The 19800-nt window shown below is 39.0% G+C and overlaps 2 protein-coding genes and 1 long non-coding RNA gene across 7 annotated transcripts; 2 read left to right on the top strand and 1 right to left on the bottom strand.

Annotated features, from left to right (window-relative positions):
• Positions 1 to 945: 945 nt before the first annotated feature.
• On the bottom strand, positions 946 to 10378 carry Pmi (Transmembrane protein Pmi). Of its 2 annotated transcripts, none has more exons than XM_022854735.2 (5): positions 9885 to 10378; positions 6493 to 6675; positions 5737 to 5838; positions 5257 to 5347; positions 946 to 4927 (listed from the first exon to the last, which is right to left on the bottom strand). In XM_022854735.2, the coding sequence occupies exons 1-5, from the start codon at positions 9902 to 9904 to the stop codon at positions 4754 to 4756; spliced, it is 570 nt and encodes a 189-aa protein (XP_022710470.1). In that variant the 5' UTR covers positions 9905 to 10378; the 3' UTR covers positions 946 to 4753. The 2 variants fall into 2 exon arrangements, with proteins under 2 accessions (XP_022710470.1, XP_022710471.1); XM_022854736.2 differs by lacking the exon at positions 9885 to 10378 and adding an exon at positions 9374 to 9544.
• Positions 10379 to 10557: 179 nt separating this feature from the next.
• LOC111273043 (uncharacterized) lies at positions 10558 to 12135 on the top strand. Its single transcript, XR_002687845.1, has 2 exons — positions 10558 to 10633; positions 11943 to 12135. It is a non-coding gene; the product is annotated as an uncharacterized LOC111273043 (long non-coding RNA).
• A 457-nt stretch (positions 12136 to 12592) lies between these two features.
• Positions 12593 to 19785, top strand: Pitslre (cyclin dependent kinase 11B pitslre). 4 transcript variants are annotated; one of them, XM_086973473.1, is made up of 13 exons: positions 12593 to 12874; positions 14055 to 14075; positions 14634 to 14846; positions 15197 to 15259; positions 15468 to 15662; positions 16033 to 16185; positions 16452 to 16896; positions 17241 to 17361; positions 17635 to 17766; positions 18016 to 18137; positions 18278 to 18505; positions 18652 to 19227; positions 19540 to 19785. In XM_086973473.1, the coding sequence occupies exons 1-13, from the start codon at positions 12834 to 12836 to the stop codon at positions 19618 to 19620; spliced, it is 2391 nt and encodes a 796-aa protein (XP_086829599.1). In that variant the 5' UTR covers positions 12593 to 12833; the 3' UTR covers positions 19621 to 19785. The 4 variants fall into 4 exon arrangements, with proteins under 4 accessions (XP_086829599.1, XP_022710473.1, XP_022710474.1 ...); XM_022854738.2 differs by having other exon boundaries at positions 15468 to 15665; XM_022854740.1 differs by lacking the exon at positions 12593 to 12874 and adding an exon at positions 13744 to 13760 and having other exon boundaries at positions 15468 to 15665.
• Positions 19786 to 19800: the final 15 nt, after the last annotated feature.

Here is a 19800-nt window from a genome sequence, read left to right as displayed (position 1 = left end):
CCACACACCGTACAGACTATTACGAACGATAGATACGATCTCTTTATTGTTCTAATAATTCAGTGTCGCCTATGAAAACAAATGGTCACAATAAACGATGTATACATAAATGGGTATTTACGTCATAACACGTTGATCATCTTTATTTTTAATTTAGGGACTATATCATATTTTCTTTTGAGAAATAACAGTTAAAGGAGAAATCAGTACATTTGATTATAACAAATCCATATCCTAATGGCATTACATTTAAGATCAGGTGGTCTACCTGTCATTGCATACAAACAAATGAACTGCATCTTGGATTTCCGCATCGTTTGTATTTTAGGAGCCCCAATATATGAGAATCTGTTTTTTGAGATGTCATCGGACAGAATAAATCATAAGTCATTGCGGTGTGCTCTGCAGGTCTGAATTATTCGTTTGACTTCAATATACAGAAATACAGGCTTGAAATGCATTTTCCTTCAATACTGGGTCTCGAAAGTAATATATAAGTCATAAAACACAACGAGACCTAAGAGCATGTTGATCATATTGGACACTATTTGTGCACAATGTGGTTAGAATGTTTACCGCGCCAAATTAGACCCAGTCATACTCTCTTTTCTATCAGAGTTGAAGTGCTACCTGGTCAAACTTTTCAAGTATTCCCACTCCTTAGAAGACTGAAGATTTTTCTAAAATATGGTTACATATAGCCGCACGTACTTGCTGACTATCCAAGTGCATTAACTTAGTTAGAGATTAACCTAATCTCGTGACATTGCTGTGAGGTGAGCCTAAATTGATAACGTAATATGTAGTAATAGTTAACGAAAATAATAATAAACTAAAAACAACTGGAATTAAATTTCACAATATACTATTAATATTTATATCCATCGATAAAACGGAAAAAATAGCAAAAATAAAAATATAATTAAAAGAAGAACTTAATACAGATCGATTTCAATTCCGTTCAAACCTCAACATATTACAGTTGTTTATTATCTTCATTTGCTTTCGTCCGACCTTTTAATAAGTCAACGAGTCGTTTATTCGCCCAGTCTACCTGCTTGCTAGTCCGTATTGCTTCTTTGAGAATATTTACAATACAACTATATACGAATGAATCTATAAATAGAACACTTCCGTAATCGGGCAATCAATTGCTCAGTGCTTTTTTTCATTGCATCGCATTTCATCCTCATGCTATATATGACCCCACTCCGCATTATTTACGGTATTTTCGTTCAGTGTCAACAGCAACGATTCAAAACATTAATAGTATCAGCTAGCAGCAACTTTTGAGGCTCTTGTGTTTTTGTGGATTCATAAAACACATTTTTATTTTTGTTTAGCTTTTGGTAATTTTATCATGTTTTATTATAAATTGTAAGTTTATCATGACTTTTATTACGCAGGGCTCTATGATTATACCAACAGTAGTTGATTTACAATTTATTGCTTATATGTACACGGCGTCATTCGAATAGGCAGGTACGCGCCACTAAACACACTGGAACCTCTTGCATGCACCCAAATGCATTCGTTCAAAGCTAGTTTACAAAAGCGGTCGCATCCTTTGGCCTACGGCAGCTGGCAACAAGCCGAGTTTTTCAAAGGATAATACTTCATAACGTTATAAAATGTATTACCTACGCACAAAGTCCGTTTCCGATCCTCGCATTATCTATATTAAGCTAAGATAGGTTAACAAAGCTTTGACACCGGCGATGCGGCATTACACCTCGCGGATGAATCTTTCCTAGGTCTCTCTTTTCCGCCTTGTCACAGAAACAACACTATTTATTATTATTAAACGAGTCGATCTCAACATATACTGTAACTCTGTTATAAAATGTGTGATTTCATCGAATCAATACCAGCACCGATTGAAAGACCCATCTGGTTCTGAGACACGTACGCTACTTCAGATCACAAACTAGGTTGTTAATGTCCACTACCGTTGCGACCAAAACTAAATAAACTCCCAACTATATTACTATGCACAACGTCCATTCACCCAATTCAATGTATGCCTTATTCATAGCTCAACGGCATCATGTAACTGCGTTTCCACTTTCATAGAATTCAGACCTATTTCAATTCAATATTCCCCTTTACGAGTAATTAGTTTTATAACAATGTTACGATTCGTTATTGGATACATGATAACTAAATATAAGCCAAGAGTCGAAGCACGCCATCGGTATTATTAGTCAAAAACAACTATCAAAATTCCCAGTTTACGTTCGATTGCTTCCATTCGTAGAGATAAGCGAAGACACGCACACACATGCACATATCAATTTAGACGAGCTTTGAGACGGATACTCAAGCACAACACATACATTGGAGGTTCGAGCAAATACTAGCAGAAAAAACAAATCTGCCAGTCCCAACTTTCCTTCGTCTTGTTTTCATGTCATTTTATACAAAAATACTTTTCTTTTTTCTTAGTTTCACTTGTCTTGTTAGTTCTTGAAAAACAACAATATGATAACAACTGCGACTACTTCGGCTACTATGACGATTACTGCTATTGCCTGGGACGCGTTTATGGAGTTGCCGTTTCTTGAAGCTGTCATTCCTGATCGGTTTGGTCCACTTGTCAGATTAAATACGGTTTCCAAACAACTCATAATTTTGCCAACCACCGTCAAAATTACGGCAAGAAACATCAGTAATAGCGTGCGATGTGTAGATATGGCACAGTTTTCTCCCTGTTTGGACCTAAACCTGCGCGAAGGATGTTGAGTCAAATAGGACAAAATTGTATTTTACGTAATCTATCGACGTAACTTTTATCCAGTTTTTTTTTTTGTAAACTGCATTTTCGCGTTTCTCCCAGTCAATACGATGTATAAGCATCACCTAAACGATATATGTACCTGATACGAAAATACACTATAAATGTCACATAACCTATCAAAATGTCAAAAAAAAACTTCTACAACAACGGGCGGCTGTTTGTACAAATTCGCACACACACGTACATTCAATTAGGCAATGCAAACGCATTCACCCCCTTTCACCGCCTGTAATGGAAAGATGTATGGAGCAGGGCCTACGAATATATCTGCGTCGGAAGTTTTCCGTGATTCACCTATTTCTTCTTCGCTTTAGTACATTTCATCAATATTATCTATGACATTTCGGTCTAACTAAATAACCTCGACATTGATACCCGTCACCGGGCACAAACGCCCAGTTATCTACGTACCGTCACGGCACCAAATCCGGCCGCTGGCAACGTTTGAAAAATACGTTACGTTCACTCTAGCTTAGTGGACCTACGGTATGTAGCGTTGATCAATAATTCGGCAATTCTTGCCTCATCGTACGCTAAGTCGCTAGATTTTTCCAGGCCCTAACACGCGATTACGCACGTTGGCAAAAGGAAACTAGATTTCACTCATATAATACATTCTAGATTGATACGTTCCTTCGTGCTTTTGATTGGTACACACGGCTGTTCGGTCTGCGCATGTAAGTGTTACTTCTGAAATTCAAACATCTAGTCAAGACAATTTTTGCCACCATTATCAACTATTTGTACGCAATAGTAGCAGCTATGTAATTATAGATTCGTCGCAGAGTTTCGATTGTTTTTCACTCAGGGAAAATAAAGATTCCCTAGAAATTTTGTTGTTCATAATCGAGTTGAACGTATCTGCACATATCCTCCGTGCCTATTTTCAAACTGTTCATTTAGGCCAGCTAATTAAAAGGCAAAAATGTCATAACTTTGTGTGCTTGTTCCTTACGGTAGTCTTGCACGAACCTAACCCTATTAATAATAAGGTGACCCCGACATGTATACAGCCATTATTGAAATAGGGCGTGTTTAACCCTACCAGATAGCCACATACGCAACTTTGTCCTCACAAGAAGTACGAAACGTTCTGTGCTACACCTAAGACCCCTAAGTGATACTATATATAGTAGCAAAAAGAAATTAAGCCATCGGAATCGCAAAATAGTTTTCTATTGACAGCTTTGCACGCGCTGTTAACCTGACGGCTGGCAGTCGTCCTATAAAAATGTCGTACAGAGTTGTTATCACATAATCCGCTAATCTCTTCAAGCAAACTCATTACTATTTGTCTCAGTTTGATAATTAGCCGGCACTACAAGTGAACTGTCATTTGTTATGTTATATGGTGCGTTCTACCTATAGGCCGCGCAGATGTACCGTATTCCCGAGTAATTATCATCTTCAACACAAAAATTACCAAACAGCTCGTTTGATTTTACAACTAACATTAGGTGAATGCTTGTAAGTAGTTTCCGCCACAGTATGGCCCATATCATTTGTTCATTTTTCAGTCTTCTGTTTAACGAAGTCTGTCTCTTTCACTATTCCTCGTCTGGGCTCAAAACTCCTTTTTCTTCCAAACTTTCTTCATGCCGTCAATTCGTCGCTCATGGCATTTACCAGCTATTCACAATGAGAAATGTAGTTCGTATCATCTTTATGCATGGCTGATCCCGTAGCTGTTCCAGCCGTCTTGATAGTACCGACACTGTGAAATCGCGCTAAGTCATGATGAGCTACAAAAGGATTATACGGCTGCTAAAGTTGTCTGATAGCTCATTTTCTGTAGATGTGCATCCCTTTTAGCTTTAAGTTTGTTAATGCCGCGTGACTCCGTGCTCATAGAAGTAGGCCCAACTAACCAGCAGTCGAAAAGCAGTTTCTTGAGATGAGATGACAAGCAGCGACGAGGTTTCAACGATGTTTTGCATGTTCGCGTTCGGTAGTATTCTACAGCTGCTTGAACCATTGGATAACCCTATAAACGACCAGAGACAGCGCCACCAGTGTCACAGTTGTATGCAAAACCCGTCGATTCGTATCGACGCAACGCACAAGAATCACAGCATCTTCCATGTTATCGGCTAGAGGCAACTGATCACGGATCTCCTTGCTATTATCCACCTGTGGCCATAAAATATAGATATATCAATATGGTAAAAATAGTACGTCGAACGAAACATATTTTAAACCATAATTTTACCATATGTTTCAACTAATAGCTGAACGAGAGTAATATAACGATTGGCAACTATACTACGAAGAAGCGAGATTTTTATCCTCAAAAATAAAATTATAGGCTTACAACATATGTAAGTAGATGGCAACCGTATTTAAAATATGATTAAAATGTCCTTTATCGCATTTATTCTCTAATAGGAATGATAATTGGGTTCTGTTTCATCTCAATGATTTGGAAAAGCTACGAGAAGAAATGGTAACAGACTGCTTACCTGATAGTGTATACAAGGATCGCTACTCCACGACACATTGTACAGTGTACAACATAATAGATTCACGCCGACTAAAGGAAACATCACGTATCTGCCATTGAGGATCAAAGAACGGAAACAGAGAATTAGAAAGTCTGTCAAGCGTGGTAGCAATGTGAGCTATGCTTACAGGTACAAGGTAACATACAACACGGAACATATCGAGCTTTTGAAATTCCCCATTGGATTAAAAGATGAACAACAACAAATAGAAAAATAAAGCTTGTGAGTAACTGCACTTTTATATATAATATCTAACTATAAATTGTTGGCAGTATTCACAAATCATACAGGTGTAATATTTAACTTGCACGAAATATCTATACACGTTGCCAGAAAAAAATCAATGGTCCCAAAAAATCATTAATCCACGAAATTCCGACACTTTATCGTACTAAAAAAATAGAGTAGCATGAAAAAAATGCTCATGCAAGTACTAACAGTGATTGGGCAGAGTTGCTTTTGGTTAGGGCAAAGGTCGCTACTGAGGCGACTCCGCAGCCAATGCCAACCCGTGTGAGGCCGTTACCAATTTTGATCCACCTAAAAATTCACAACGATCGCGCACTTTGTTTATCAAATGGTTAACTGATTGAATTAGTTCAATTTGCTCAATTATGAGCAGCCAGATGGCCTAAACAGTAAACAGCCAAACAACTAAAGTAGCAGCTGGAAGCTGTTTAAGGCAATGAGCTATCAAAGAAAAAAAAAGCGAAAAAATGGAATCCAATGTTCAAAAATAAGGTAATAACGATTTTATGCATTCTTTAAGATTATACACAACAATGTGATATTAGAATAGCCGTTGATTATTACTCGCAAAAATCTGCTTCTTGTTGGTAACGTCTTAGTGATTCATATAGGAAAATGCACCCCGTGCATGCTGTTCGCCACTTAAAAAAATCTAAAACGGGACACCCCTAGGCTGTCCCCACCGCTTGCAGAAAAACCTGAAGACCGCTGAACAACCGAGGAGAAATTGTATATTGCTACGGATTTAGTATTTATACAGTGCCTACAGCAATGAACCATGTTGCTCCAATAGCAATATATAAATAGGGCCACTAGATGGCTATTTATTAGCTGGCGTAATGCTTTTCCTTCGTCTGTCATATAAGATCATTGCTTTTATAGAAGTAGGTTTTTTTCCTTTTGACAGGGTACATAAAAAAGCCCTTCTCATGGGTCCGTACGGACCTGGCGGTGGCATCGGCGAGGCTGTGCGGTTCGATGACAATGATCTTTGGAGTGAACTCCAGAGCTCTGTCAAACTCGAGCTCATGAGCCTCATGTGAGCCCCCGCCAGCTTCCTTTTTTTCGCCGAACATCTCATGGATGATCACCCACTCGGGGGAGATATCCGGCGATGGCGGCAACTCCCTGAAACAATAAGTGCAACGGAAATTTAGCGCAAATAGAATAACGTGTTCATCTTGTCGGGGGTGATTTATTAAATTATAGCAGGCTATTGGTCCTAGTTTGCTCCATGAGTTGCCCATATCCCCTGCAGCCTGACAAGACCCTTTCTGCCCGTTCAATGTAGTTGATTTCGATTTTTTTTTACATTACTTACGCACCTTTAGGGCAATACACTGCGGCGCTGACCTTAAAAATAAGGTCCAGCACACGTTCATGTCACATAAATGCATCATTATATTCAAGTGTGAGTTTAGCGTTGCTGCTTATGGACTGCTGGATATGTATAGAACAGAGAGCCCAGGTGGTTTTAGAAAACTGGACTGCAGTTTCAAAACACGTTAATAACAGCGCACCCAAGGGCAGTATACTTAAGCTCTATTATCTAGTACACGAAATATTGATAACGTTACTTTTAGAAGTAATATCCATGTGGTTATTTGTCAATTGAGCCACAGTGCCTTTACTTTGAAGCGAGTGAGCCGAAACGTCAATAGAAGGTATAAGAGTCTTTAAAATCACCAGACAAATATAGCATGGCCCATACACTCGACCGTTCCATTTCGATGTACTAATTAACACAGTTGTATGTGTCTTTACACTAAACATTCAAATATTTTTATGAAATTATTAGTTTGGTCGAAAAGAAATGTTTGTTTTTTCAGTGGTCTGTTTTTCGTCGATTGTTTCGTCTTTATGGTTTGTTCACCTTTTACACGACTCAAAAGCGCCCTTCTTTCGTTACAGACCTGTTGTAATTCTGTTACTTGATAAAAAGATCTTGCTTGTGATAAAAAAAAATTTAGGAGTTTTTGTGCTTTGTATAATGGTTGAAAGTAGTTCACTAAGTTTCAAGATGACATATCCAGCTTCAAGAATACACCTCAGCCAGGTCGTAATAAATAAGTTAATAATTTGTTAAATGGTTAAGCAAATGAGCTGCAATGCACTGGAAAGTACGCTTTCTTAAATGTCGGCCGGCACACGTAGCCACAACAATGGATCGTTGTAGGTGGCAGGAAACAATGTTCCTAAGTTAATATGAAGTCAAGAAGGGAACGCAAGTCCTGAGAGATCCGCTTAAGCCCAAAAAGTGTCAGGTTTATACAAAAGACCGCATAATTTGCGTTTGATAAGACTCGAAGGTCTTGCTGTGGAAATGCTTAAGAGAAACACTACGGTTGGCAAGAATCTGCGGATATAGCCTAGTTGAGTATACGACATTATGCTGCACACAAAATCCAATGGAACAACACAATCATTTTTCTGCAGAACAATGCCGAGCCATAGATGGCAAAAAGTCGGTAAGGACGTCCTGCAGAAGCTTCTCCTATATCCACAATAGACTTTGGACCTAGCATTGATGCGTCACTACCTTGCTCGGTAAGTGACAAATGAGATTCGTAAAAGTTGATTTGATAGTGAAGAGGATCCCCAAACTGGCTAAACAAGTTCTTCAATACTAGACGACGTATCGTTTTCGTGAAGAGTAGTAAACCAGTTGTCGTAATAAATAGTCGAAGGTCGTGAAAAACGACAGTGAGTAAAAACTACTTAATTTGTTGCTAAGGCTTGAATGAGACGCTGCGTTAAGTGAAAAATTGTTTTCGTTAGACGAAAAAACGCATTTTCTGACAAACTGAATATATTTGCAACACAGGTTGCGGAACAGCGAGCAAAAACTTTAATAAATAAACATAAAATGTTTATTAAAACAAAAGTTTTTGCTCGCTGTTCCGCAACCTGTGTTGCAAATATATTCAGTTTGTATATAAAATATGTAGAACTGCTTTTGCTGATATATTAGGGTTTGCACTAAAAATCTAGGTTAATTATTAATTTACTTATGACAAGATGCGTGTGTTAAGGAATTATTAGGAAAGCCAATGTCTCAGCATTCCGAACGGGAATATGTGTTCTGAACTTAATAAGAGAACCCAAATTTTGATCTGAAGGGAAATGATTTCCAAGAAATACGCGCAGTGCTTTTTTGCTTGATTGGTCGCATATGACCCACTCGGTGAATTGACACACAAACAAATTTGCTTATGTAACACTGTTCAGGGATATTCAAAAGCCCCTTTTTCTGTGAACGACTTCGTTCACTTAGATTATTAAAGTTTTGTTTTTCATACAAAATAATCATGCGAGTGTAGAAAGTATACTTTATGTTCTCTATCTTAGTAAAGATCTAAGCACTACTTTTAGGTTTGAGTATCAATGAACTGATTATACACAGAAAAGAATTACACGACTGTTGTACAAAACAATTAGGGATACAATCAATAGGGGAAAACGACAGCTCTCTGTCGGTTTTGAGCTTCTGATCAATGTTTTGAGAATGATACACAACACTGTGCGAACGAACTCACCAAGATGAAGACATGTGTTAATGTGCACATCTAATAGGAAAACTTTTTTCCAACAAAAATAGGCAATCAAGAACTCGGTCAATTTCTGATGTAAGCTTCAAAGTCTCAAAGACAGATAACGTTGAAGTAAGAGAGACGATTACCAAAAAATCTTGCGCTTTCATTTGAGATTAGTAAAAGAGAACTAAAAACGACTATACAAATGAAAAAACAATGACCACTTAACAGTGGCTAACCCCATAGCGTGCGTCAACCATAATGCAAGGCAAAATTTTAAACGATCTGTTCACCTTTATGTTATCAACACACGCACATGACGGCAGTTACTGGAACAGACCAATTATAAACAGACCTAGACGGATTTAGCTATATACCTATATTTTTACAGAATCAGATAGAGACAACTAATATCCGGCATCGTTTCACAGCACACACGTAGACACGCATAGTTCGCATTAGTAGCCTTCCCTGTACAAGGGAGGACACAAGGGTTGCGTAGCATCAGCTGATTGTAGATGATGTCCCCCCGCCTTGTGTCCGTGTTTATTGCTTTGGCTTTCTTCATCACTGCGTCTAGCTGATTTGCAAGCCCCCTAGTAACCTCATTTACAAGAGTTTCTTAGACAGATAATCCGATTGCAGGTATGTCGAGCTAATTGTCCTGCTAATCGATTCATGTGACCCTGGTCAAATTATTTTCACCTGCTTGGCACTGCTATTGTAAATTTGAGAGTAAAACTTTCTAGCAGTAGAATGAATAGATCGAATCGAATCGAGAAGCGTGGAGTCCTTGTCACTTACTGTGAGTCCGAGCTGGCCATGATGAGCGAGGGCACGAGCCTTCGCCCTAAAACCGTCTACTCAGCTCAGCGTTGTAGCTGCTCTGAGCAGCGGCAGCACACCCGAAGCAACCCCGTTGCTGCGTCCGCGCCGGATCCAATTACACTATATACTATCACTACGAGCGATAATTCTACCTAGCAGCTGGTTACGGCATCGCTAGTAACAGTAACGTTTATACAGAGTGGTAGCAGTCAGAGCTGTAACAAAAACAATAACATCAACAATTCGTCGTAGGATCTGTACAACCGCTGTTACTGCCACGGATACTGCTTGCCTCCCGCAAGATGTGGCGATTCCCCCTCCCCACGGTAGGGTACGATACTCGGGGACAATCGGTTTGGACCAGCACTTGAAAGTCGACAGGGTAGTTCTTTATCGGTGATAATAGGCACTAATCGACGGATAGATTAAGCTTTTAACGCAAGTCATCCATGAGCAAAACCATGGAATCTTCAGGTTACGTCACGAGTATCTGTTAAAGACAACGATGATCATAACGACGATTTAGTTTCGTTCGGCGGCTAACAATAGAAGTTTTGTGGTACCAGAACGATCACAGGGCTTTGAACGCGCTTTGTTCCGTCGTTTAAGATACTTTTTGACATCTGATTTGTGCGCGGTTTACAGGATGATCGAGGGCGTAAATCAGGGAATGGTCATTATAATCATTCGAAATGCCTGCCCACCAAAGATTGTATTTGCTTAATGTGAGGCACTGAGTATTGTTGAAGGTGTTTGCTTCTAGTATTCAGGCTATAGCGAAAAGCACTGCTGATCTTTGTATGAAGACACCTTATGGCCCGTTATATTTGTACCACATTAAATTTATTAAGTCTACTATATTTTTTGTTATTGTTTAAAGAACTTTACTGTAGTTTATCGAAAGGAAACAGGCAGATTTGAAATTCAATGTCGAAAAAAGTAATAACTCGATAACGAGCGCCCTTTCGACACTGCATTATATACTTTAATTAAATTAGCTACGATTCGCCACAATTTAATGTTTGAGTTCTTTATAGTACCTAGTAGTAGTAGTGAAATACGATAATAATAAAAAAAAAATTTGAAAATATCTTATAGTTTTTCTATGTGCTATTGAAAAGGCTATTAATGTATTTCGGTCACGTTTTAAAAATATAAATATCAGGCAGTTTAAGAATACATTCGTACTTGCAAGCAGCAAAACTATTAGATATCTCACAAACTGTATTTTCATAATTTGGTCTTATTTTATTAGTCTTTTAGCATTGAAAATGGTGCACCGTCTCATCCAGTCGTGAATTTCGGTAAATACACAGACCTTAGATGAATAAATAGATGTCGCTAATAAACCTTCTGCTAACACAAAAACAGGCATTTGCAGTTTTGCGCTATGTCGGGCTGCAGGGAAAACACTTTGACCACCCACATAATCTCACTTGTCATCTCATCACTGGCCTATTTACTGAACTGTCTCTTCACCCTTAGTTGTGCTTATCACAGATATAGGGACACTCTTTTTTCTGTGCTCTCAATTTTCAGTTTGTCCTACTGTTGTGTAATCAAGTGATTTGACTAGCAACTTCTAAACTTACGCAACTTGCGTAATTCAGGATCAGTGCGTTGTTGTTGGCGTTCCTGTTGTCTAAGGCTCTAAACAGCATACGGCTAACGTTTCTCATGGGAACATAAAGAACGACTTGGAAAAATAGAATATATTCTGAAGGACATATTTGATAAAGCGAGCCATCGGTGAAATGATATCACCCAGCCTAGTCAGCTGTTAATCAGAGTCGTCTTTGTGCGATGCTGTCTCTGAAGCCATTTAAAAATCTGAAGTTCAAAAACGAAACGTCCAATTGTGTACATAACAATCAGAACTCTCTTAAAGAATTCTGTTTTAGTTTACTTTAAAAGAAAAGAAAACATCAAGTTCAGCAGCTGTGCCCCAGCCCTTCTTCAGGTAACTAAAATGTGTTCTAGAACAAGCAGGAAAATCTACGACCTAAAAATGTTTTCTATACGATTCATAAACAGGACCGAAGACGCAGAGGGTCGTCCAGCTGTGACAATCATGTGGCATCTATCAACTTCGTTCGCTGTTCCAACTTCAACGTTCATGCCTGTGAATCAGAGAGAGTGTATGCATATCAGGTTCGCGGACTTCGTTTCAAAGATAAAATGTATTTTATGTAAAATCAGAGAACGATAAATAAATGAATAACGAATACGCTCTGTGGTAATTTCCGGCCTCTATGTAGCCAGCGTACGCAAAATGAGTGTACAACTGTCTTTTCTAATATTTAATTCATTATCGTCATTATGATTACCGTTTGCAAAGCGATATCTATGTGCGTATTTTTACCATACTTCTTAACTTAAGCATATCTTGTCAGTTAATAATGTTTTGCAGAGAGCGCTAATGAATTGTAAAGTGATTATAAGGCTCATATTTTGGCTACTTTGTACCATGTGTAGGTTAAATTAGACCTGTGGTGACCGCAATTTGTTCAATTTCTGTACATTTTTGTCTTTAGAAGTTTTTATCCTATTTTCCCGCCACATATTTCAAAATACGAAAAGTGCGCTCATCTCAAACTTTGAGTTACCCTTTCTCGTCAGTTGTAAGTGGTAGGTTTATGTCATGGTACTTTGAATGGTTTCGATTTCGCTATCGACAAAACAAACAAATTCAACGAGCGCTTCCCAGACCAACTATGTGCATTCGGTGGACCGAAAAGTGATGGGAGTTTATTTGGTGTTTTGTAGTTATTTAATTGTTATTTATACTGTAAGAAGTAGAACTTTTAAAAATAGAACTTAGTCTGCTCTAGTGAAAGTGTTAGATACGTGATATTGGTGCCTATTAGCCAGTAAATTATACTGTTCATAACAGAATTAAAAAACGATAGATAATTGAGAAAGACAATGAAATCTGACTCTGAAGAGGGAGAGATTGCCCGCGGAAGGTTTGTATACGATTCGTTTTCTTTGCGTTTGTACTAGTAAAACGCATAATTTAGGTAAATTTTGCTGTGTACTTTTATACAGCAGTAATTGACTGCTTGTGAACATTAACAAACAGTTATTTGTGAGTGCACTGAGTCTACGAGTGATTTGAATTAAAAGCCGGGTGAGCAACTGGAAGAAACTTTCGTGCTTAAATGATGAGGTTAATGATAAGTTAGTCATTTGGATTTATAAAATGAAGCTGTAAGACGGACTCTGCCCGTGGATAGATGTGGTTGAGTGTATAGTGTTGAGTATACAACTCTGCGCATGGGCTACCTTGGTAGAAGCTCATAATGCAAACACTGCATAGTCACGTTCTATTGTAAACAACGCAAAAACTTTCGTTCACACAAATTCTACGGGATATGGCGCAGCGATCCGTTCTTATCGTCTAATGAACCATTTTCCATACAAATATAAATATGTATTCCATTTTATCGAATAATTGAAACCAATAAGTTAAAATAATGGAGTATTTAAGAAGACGGGTAAAATTTTTATGGCAGGCGTCTTTTTTTTTTGTTGTGGAAAATTACCTTTAATTTTAAGCCATGACAAAATATTAGAGTATCTGAGGTCTCTTCCGTAACCGTACTAAGAATTTTAGGTTGCTTTTTTGGCTGTAGCATTGAATTGCAGGAAAATACGCATACCAAATCGCGAGAAACTTTGCGTTGTCACTTCTGAACTGCAATATATGCGCTCTTTATTTATCATAAACTTTCGTTTTTTTGTGACGCTTTGTGTTGCAAACTTGTCACGAACTTTTAAAAGGTTGCAAAGAATTTCGATGTTTTTCAGCATTTGCCGATGTTGAAGCGGACAGACCTAGCGAACAAAAATGTAGGTGTCAACAGCGCCTAATTTTTAGTAATCGAATTTAGAATAAATGCACATATATATATATATATATATATATATATATATATATATATATATGTGTCCATTTATATATAGGCCACCAAAAATTTATCCTGACGGGCATTGAGCGGTCAAATAGATTATTGAATCTAATCATAGACTAGCAAATGTATCCCTCTGTCGAAATATACCCACTAGACAACTGGCCTTAACTGCAGCGCCGCGTCCTTTTTTCGAGACGAATGTAACGAAAAAGTTGTATTTGTCTTTTAACAGGCGTATTGTCCTTTTGCCAAGGTGAGTATTATTATATGGTGTTTTAAAGGCGCAAAGGTTTCTTGTGCATGCTTCTTGCCTCAAGTTTGACACAGAGGGAGAAATAAAGCACAAGAATTGTTTTGATCGCAAATTCCAGTAACAAGCTGTCGATAATGCAAACCGCGCTGCACAATTTGTATATGGATATTTCGTTTTGTCTCAGAACAAAGTCTTTTTCAAAAGGCAGCACATTCAACAATGAAGCGATCTAATACAAAGTGTACCTTCATATCTGCTGCGCAGTCTTCGTTCAAACACGCCAAAAATTTCATTTTAAAGAGCTTTATTCAAGGTAGCGTTCGTCTAAAATCTGCGTTCGACGCAATATTTACTTTACTGTTTATCGAAACTATTATAGAATCCCTTGTGCTGTTAAACAATCATCCGTCAAAGTCCATGAACTAAAATATCCTTTTTCATTGGCCAATTCTGTTCATTAACTGAAAAGTAGATAGTAGATTGTACGTTGCTGCTGTTTAAAACAAGAATGCGTTTTGTGACATCCTCTATTAACACTTATTTCCGTATATCTAACAGTAACAGTGAGGCTTCTTCCGGTGATCAAGATGATCAAGAGGATACTCTTGAAATTAAACCTCCACAAAGACCGCAACGTGAACGAGATGGACGCGGCGATCGAACTTCAAACGACTGGGAGCGAAGAGATTCTCATAAGGACACGGGTAGTGGTTCCTTAAGGGGACAAGACCGTCGACATCGCACTGACAAACATCACAAGGCTAGACATAGGTGGGCATGATACTATTGTGGTAACTAAGCGATCATTAGTGATTAGTATTGATTTAACAAGTTGATATTATTTATTGGCAACCTGACAAAACATTACGCTCTAAATACACCGTTCCATGCCGTTGACTGTGGTTCACGTGTCCTGATGTCCTGCTAAAGGCTCACGTTATTATACTAAGGCTAGTGGTGCACCGCGCACGTTATCCTTATTCGCAGTTCACGTCGCTCACTTAACTCTCTTCATTTTTGACACTCAACTCATATCCGTATAAATAACACATTTTGTTAATTTTTGCTGGCATTTTCATGGTTGCTAATTGCTTCATTCTGTATGGTGGATACTCATGTAGAGAGCGAGAACGCGATAGCTCATATAGAGATTACGACAGGTCTCGTGATGATGGGCAGCGTGGGTGAGTTATTTTGAGTAATTATCTTCTGATTCGCTTATAATTTTCTTATGATCTTTAAGTCTATTTAAATACTCTCGTAAAATAAATTCTCTAGACCCTTCAACTGGGCTACATAAAAGTTTAAGCTGTTTTATTTTACAAATAAAGTAATTTTCCAGTAAAACCGCATGCTTATTTTTTATGCAACTAATATCTACCAATATTTCAGCTCGCGAGAATCTACTCACCACTCTTCGCGCGACCGGCGAGATCGGCGATCAGACCGAGACGATGAAAGGGATCGTGACCGGGAGCGCGAACGCGATCGGGATAGGAGCGTGAAAGATGCAAGGGAAAAACTCAACCGAAATCGGTTGGAAAAACAACAGCAACAGCAGCAGCAGCAGCAGCAGCAGCAGCATCAGTCGTAAATACCTTCTCCTTAATAGGCATTGATAAGAATTTAGCCGTGGGCAACGCTTCATGCCCGTTTTGCTATTTAGTATTAGTGATTTCTCTTTCACTTTTTTTTTCGCTTCGGAAGGAGCAGTGCGTGGTGGATATAGCCCTTATTTACTTCGCGCACTATCCAACGATCACAAAAGCTAGGCTTACAGAGATCAATTTCAAATGATACTATTCAAGCAGTTTTTAAACTCTTATTTAACAAGGACGCTTGTTCGAAGCCACTTGCACGAATAACATATTATCACGCATGTGCGGTGTACTTTAAGGATGAACTTCTACTAGTTGCCAAGCATTTACAGCCTCTTTCGTTTTTTCTTTCATTGCAGGGGAGGCGGTCATTCATCAGGAGACGAAGAGTTACAACGTAGACGCGAACGACTTTTGGCTGCATTAAACGAACGAGAACGAAAAACCAACAACGAAGACCTTTTCCGAGAGAGTCGTGATCGCGAGAGGAGTCCTCAAGAGCGCCCAGCAAGGTAATTTTTCTTATGATGGATGCTGTGAAATTAGTATATACGTAAGCACAAACTAGAGATACTGTATCATGTCATAATCATTTTTGTTGTTAAATTAAAATACTACTTTCTTATGCAGTGTATTGGTCGAAACATGTGTAAAATATATTTGCAAGACGGTATTTCGATTGAGGAACTTCTATAAATGCTAGAATTTTGCTGAAATATTGGAGTTAAATTTTGCCCCTTTACGATTTGTTTTTATTGTATCCCTCTATTCATTATAGAACAAGACAACCTCATCCTCACGCGCATCCGGACGAAGACGACGACGACGACGATGATGATGATGACCTTGATCTGCATAAGACGGCGCAGTCAACAGCCAAAAGGCTGTCTCCGTCTAGAGATAAAAGCATTGGAACTAGTGCGATATCTCGATCTAGGTTAAAGGATGCTGGCAATAGAGCCAGTACCGGTAGCGAGCGGTCAGACGCATCTGGCTCGGGATTAGACGAAAGTAGCACAGCAGGCGAATCCGGAGGTGGGGCAACAGATGATGAGCGTGATCTGAGCAAAGGAGATAAAGCAAATAAGGAAAAGGATTTAGCCGGTATCAGTATAAAGGATTCTAGGCGAGAAGGGCCAAGCGGAAGTGGCGATAATGGGGGTGGTCCTCAGCCAATGGATGTTGATGATGGAGATGATGAACCGAGGCCACCAGTTGCTCAAGTTGGTATAAAAACAATTAGGCGAGTGATTGGTAGGTATGAAATTTGAGTAGATAATAAAACGAAATCGACAATCGGTGACATGTGCGCTTTAGGTATTACTATGTATCCGGGTCGTTTTTGCTATCATAAACTAGCCTCGCCGACATTGTAAAGTCGAGCATACTGAGGTTGTCTCTCAGATTGAGATCACTAATTGAAAACCACCTCTTAATGACTATCCTAAATCATTTGAAAATCTCTAAGTCTCTGTTAGATATTATGATGGTGTTACGGTTAACATGATATAATAGTTTTCATATATGAATGCTCTCTGTTATTTTTTGCACCTGTTTTATTGGGTAGAGAGCGGAGCAGAAAGACATCCGTGAGGAAGATGAATTTCTTGAGAACCGCGGAGCTGAAACTGAGAGGGACCACGTTCGAGATGACGACTCACAAGATGGACCTCTTGATGGCGAGACCGGTAAGTATTTAGTTGTAAAGTATGGCATTTTTACAGAACATAGCATTTGCTTTGTCCCGATCTGCCGCCTAGTTCTCGTATCCCTTTACGGTTCGTTTGGTGCATCAAGCATACATCTAATGTGTGTATGGTTAGAAATACTGTGGTCATAATATTAAAACCGTCTGATTCTTATTGCCGTCGCTACTTTTGTCGATTGAAACCATATCAAGCACGGTTCGTTTGGGCTCGTTCTAATAGATTTCTTCCTTATCGCTTTATTTCGGTCTGTAGACCCTATAGAAGAGCTAATTGATTACTTCCCAGCTATGCAAGGCTGCCGACGCGTGGAAGAGTTTCACTGCCTCAACAGAATCGAGGAGGGCACTTATGGGGTGGTGTACCGTGCCAAAGACAAGCAAACAGGTAAATTTCCAATACCGTGAATTTGTCTACGCAGACGGAACGTAAGAGGGTATAATGGCCGAATATTCAAGTGTTTGTGAGAGTTGAGTGGCAGTTCAACATTTACTTCTAACGTCTATAACCACTTTCAACGTATTCTTGTGAGTGCGACTATTAGATCACTGCTCGGATATATTTCTTAATAGGCATAATATAGGCATTAATTATTTTATGTTGAAGTCCGCTACCAATTTTGAATTCTTTTTTCAGACGAGATTGTGGCCCTTAAGCGGCTGAAAATGGAAAAGGAGAAAGAAGGATTTCCAATAACATCTCTGAGAGAAATTAACACCCTACTAAAAGCTCAGCACCCAAACATAGTTACAGTGCGGGTAAGTCACAGTGCGGATATGCATTCATCCTTATTGCTATTAATATCTGAAATAGCTAATAATCGAAGAGACTAAGGAGAAATATTAAAAAGATTTAGTTATTTTAATGCAATTTATTGTTTTTTGTTTTTGTCTGGCAGGAAATTGTGGTTGGAAGCAACATGGATAAGATTTATATTGTGATGGACTATGTCGAGCATGATCTTAAAAGCCTCATGGACACCATGAAGTCGCCTTTCCTTGTAGGCGAGGTTAAAACCCTTATGAGGCAGCTACTGAAGGCGGTAGCCCATATGCACGATAACTGGATTTTACATAGGGACCTCAAAACGTCCAACCTGCTCCTAAGTCACAAAGGCGTTCTTAAAGTAAGTACCGCCAGCATATATGGAACTGGTTTGTGCGAACTACAGAATCTAAGCTCGCATCTAATATATTTATGGACATGTTGTAATGCTTATTGAAAGCGTTGTGAATATATGTATATCCATCCTTATGGTGTGTGTCGTTTCAGGTGGGTGATTTTGGTTTAGCACGCGAATATGGATCTCCACTGAAACATTATACGCCTGTTGTTGTTACGTTGTGGTACCGTGCTCCCGAGTTACTTCTTGGCTCCAAGGAGTATTCTTGTCCAATCGATGTGTGGAGTGTCGGTTGCATTTTTGGCGAGCTCCTTACACTCAAGCCCATGTTCCAAGGAAAAAGTGAAGTTGACCAATTAAACCGTATCTTTAAGGAACTTGGAACTCCCTCAGAGAAAATTTGGCCAGGCTTCAACGATCTTCCAATGGTGAAGCGGCTCTCGTTTGATCAACAGCCGTATAATCTTTTGCGTAAAAAAATTCCTGAGACTCTTCTGTCAATGGCTGGATTCAACTTATTGAACGCCCTTTTGACGTACTGCCCTGGTAAACGAATAAACGCAGAGGATGCGCTTCGTCATGAATGGTTTACAGAAAAGCCCGACCCTGTCGAACCAGATATGTTCCCCACATGGCCTGCAAAATCAGAAGGCGCCACTGCTACCGCCCGAAGAGTTCAGTCCCCTAAACCGCCCTCTGGTGGGCAGCAGGCGAAAAATCTTCTCGTAAGTGTTCAATACAGTCGAACACACAAGTTGAAAGGTTTGGAATTATGGCAAAGATTAATAAAATAAGCGAACTATTGTAGGATAATTCATCCCGAAGGTTATTCTCAAATCCTTGGAAATACATGAATCAGTAATTCAGGTATCTTTAAGGACTTGAGGATAATAAGATTGGCGTTTGTATACTGGCATTGATTTAGAACAGGTGACAAGCTTCGTATGCCTGTGCCACCGTTAAAGATCCAACTCAAAGATGAGTTGCAGTGCTTTCCAAGAATTGAATGTTGTATCTATCCTTTCTTTTTATTTCAGGATGATGATTTTGGTTTCCGGATGACCTCGACAAACAGGGGAGTTTCGTCCAAAGGAACTGGCTTCTCGCTCAGATTCTAAACCCATAATGTATTATTAGTAGATGCGATCAGCTCCTATGTCAATAAACTGGCCTCTATTTAGCCTGGACGATCCACGACTAAAATTTTGTAGATTATGATATATTCACTTGGACAGCTTGAGCTCAGGAATAGCAAGTTGATGACCCGGCCAGAGAGATGTTAATAGTGACTTCTGTAT

The sequence above is a fragment of the Varroa jacobsoni genome, unplaced genomic scaffold (assembly GCF_002532875.2).
Source record: "Varroa jacobsoni isolate VJ856 unplaced genomic scaffold, vjacob_1.0 contig04402, whole genome shotgun sequence".
NCBI classification, from domain to species: domain Eukaryota; kingdom Metazoa; phylum Arthropoda; class Arachnida; order Mesostigmata; family Varroidae; genus Varroa; species Varroa jacobsoni.
The sequence above is the reverse complement of the archived record's forward strand: the minus strand, read 5'-3'. Positions and strand labels throughout refer to the sequence as shown.